The following is a 2,333-nucleotide window of genomic DNA, read 5'->3' on the forward strand; positions in this document are numbered from 1 at the left end:
TTCCGGGTGGCCGGGCCGGGCCCCCGCGTCGCACCCCAACCTGCCGCCGGGCTCCGGGGCCGCGCCAGCCCTCCCAGCCGGCTCCCCCACTGCCGGGCTCGGCAGGGCCGGCTCCAGCCCCCATGCAAATCAGGGAAAAAAGACCAAAGAGGGAAGAGACGGATCAGGGGAGGCAGCYGAGAGCTGGTTTTCCTCTGCGTGCTTCCCACCTTGCCGCTCCGCGCTCCTCGCTTGGCGGAGGAGCCCTMGCTTTCCCAGGCCGCCGGGCTGCAGCCCGCGAGCCGCTTGGCGCGCGAATCCGGCTGTGCCCCGGCATTAGCGGGGCCCGGCCGGAGCCCCCGCGCTTTGCTTGGGGAACGACAAGGCGCGAGGCCACRGTCCGTCTTGTCCCTGCTCGGGAAGGCCAGGACTTGCGATTAAAATCCCCCGGTGCTTCGCAGGAGCCCGTTGCCCTCCGCTTCGTCGCCGGCGCCGAAGCAGCGCCGAGGCGCAGCCGGGGTCCCGCCGTGAGCGGGGCAGGGGCTCACGTGGAGGGGGGGGGTTGAAGAACTGGGGGTGACAGGTGGGGTTGGATGAAGCAGCGTCCCCAGGCATCCGTGCCGGCGGGGTTGGAGCGGAGGGCGATGAGGCTGTCGGGGAGCAGCTGGGCATCTCTGGCTCGGCATCAGGGACTTGGTCCAGCCCTGGCGCCGGAGCAGCGCCGAGCCCTGACCGCTCTCCTTTTATTCCCTCCAGGAGCCTGATGCCGCGGACGCTGGAGGGGCAGATCACCATGGAGAAGACGCCCAGCTACTTTGTCACCAAGGAGGCACCCAGGCGGATTTACAACATGTCCCGGGACACGAAGCTGATCGTGGTGGTGAGGAACCCCGTCACCAGGGCCATCTCGGACTACACGCAGACGCTCTCCAAAAACCCCACCATCCCCAGCTTCCAGGCCTTGGCCTTCAAAAACGTCAGCATGGGACTGATCGACACGACCTGGAGCGCGGTGAGGATCGGGATCTACGCCAAGCACCTGGACAACTGGCTGCAATACTTCCCGCTGTCGAAATTCCTCTTCGTCAGCGGCGAGAGACTCGTGAGCGACCCGGCTGGGGAGATGGGCCGAGTCCAAGACTTCCTGGGGCTCAAGAGGGTGGTGACGGACAAGCATTTCTATTTCAACGAGACCAAGGGTTTCCCCTGCCTGAAGAAGCCGGAGGGCAGCAGCAGGCCCCGTTGCCTGGGGAAATCCAAAGGACGGCCTCATCCAAAAATCGACGTGCAGGTGGTCCAGCGCCTGCAGGAGTTTTACAGACCCTTCAACATGAAGTTTTACCAGATGACAGGGCAGGACTTCGGGTGGGACTGAGGCGCCTTTCGGACCAGCTCCTCCCTTTGTTCTAATTTATATCGGACCTCTTCCGGCGAGGAACGGAGTAGAGAGAAATATTTAAGAAATAAAAACACAGGTGACCCCTCTGCCCCCCCCCCCCCCMCCCCTTCCCCAACCAGATTAAATATTCTTCCATATAAACCTTGCCAATCTCTGTGAGCCGTGCCCGCGCGGAGCTGCTGAGCGGGAGCGGGTGGGTGCAGGTGGGTCCGCGGTGGCCGAGGCTCCGCGACGCACAGTAAAAGCTTTGCGAAGGAGCGGGGGCTCTCGCTCGTGCCTCGCCGCGCGGGGCCGGGGCCGCGGGAGGCACGGAGAGCCCGCGCGTGCCGGCCGCRAGACCCAGCGATGGGTCGGGGCTGCGGCCGCTCTTTGCCCGCAGCGCTGCTCCCCTGGGCTCTGCGTGGCTTCTGCCAGCTGAAGTTTGGGCCCCTTCCAGCAAAGGGGGGGGGAGGGAAAAAAACGACTTCCATTTACTGAAGAGCACGTGGGCCCCTGCGCTGCTTTCAGGGGAGTCAGTGCATTTTCCCACGGACTTTACAGCAACCGCTGTCAAGCCCAGATTGTTAATTTTTTATCTATCTATCTRTCTACCTAGATATAGATATATAGATATATATGTGACATTCAGTGCTCTTTGTTTTTTCCCTTGTTGGCTGTGCCGGACCAGCCTCTACGTTTCCTATCCGCTTCTTTCTGGCTTTCGTATGTAGAGAACAAACTCTTGGCGGAGGCGCTGCGAAGGTGGCTGTGGCGTCTCCGTCTCCCCCGCGCTCTTTTCCACCACGTTTCACATTCTGTTTATGAGGGTCGATGAAAGCGTTTGCAAAACCAAAACGCTAAATCTGGGACCCGAGTCGTTTCTTGGTGGTCTTGGCCGTGCCRAGGTGGCTTCATGGTTTCTGCCACGTCTGGAAACCCCAGGGTCGAGCTCTCCCCTGCTAACGCACACCCGTAC

The 2,333-nt window shown here is 62.1% G+C and overlaps 1 protein-coding gene across 1 annotated transcript in view; it reads left to right on the top strand.

Moving 5' to 3' along the window:
- The window catches only part of HS3ST6 (heparan sulfate-glucosamine 3-sulfotransferase 6), a 28,650-nt gene extending 27,184 nt beyond the window's left edge, over positions 1 to 1,466 (top strand). Inside the window, exon 2 of the mRNA XM_026084769.1 lies at positions 736 to 1,466. Coding sequence (XP_025940554.1) covers positions 736 to 1,354 — 619 coding nt within the window. The 3' untranslated portion in view covers positions 1,355 to 1,466. The remainder of the gene's footprint in view (positions 1 to 735) is intronic.
- The last annotated feature ends 867 nt before the right edge of the window (positions 1,467 to 2,333 follow it).

The sequence above is a fragment of the Apteryx rowi genome, unplaced genomic scaffold, assembly GCF_003343035.1.
Source record: "Apteryx rowi isolate R43461 unplaced genomic scaffold, aptRow1 scaffold_119, whole genome shotgun sequence".
Taxonomy (NCBI): Eukaryota; Metazoa; Chordata; class Aves; order Apterygiformes; family Apterygidae; genus Apteryx; species Apteryx rowi.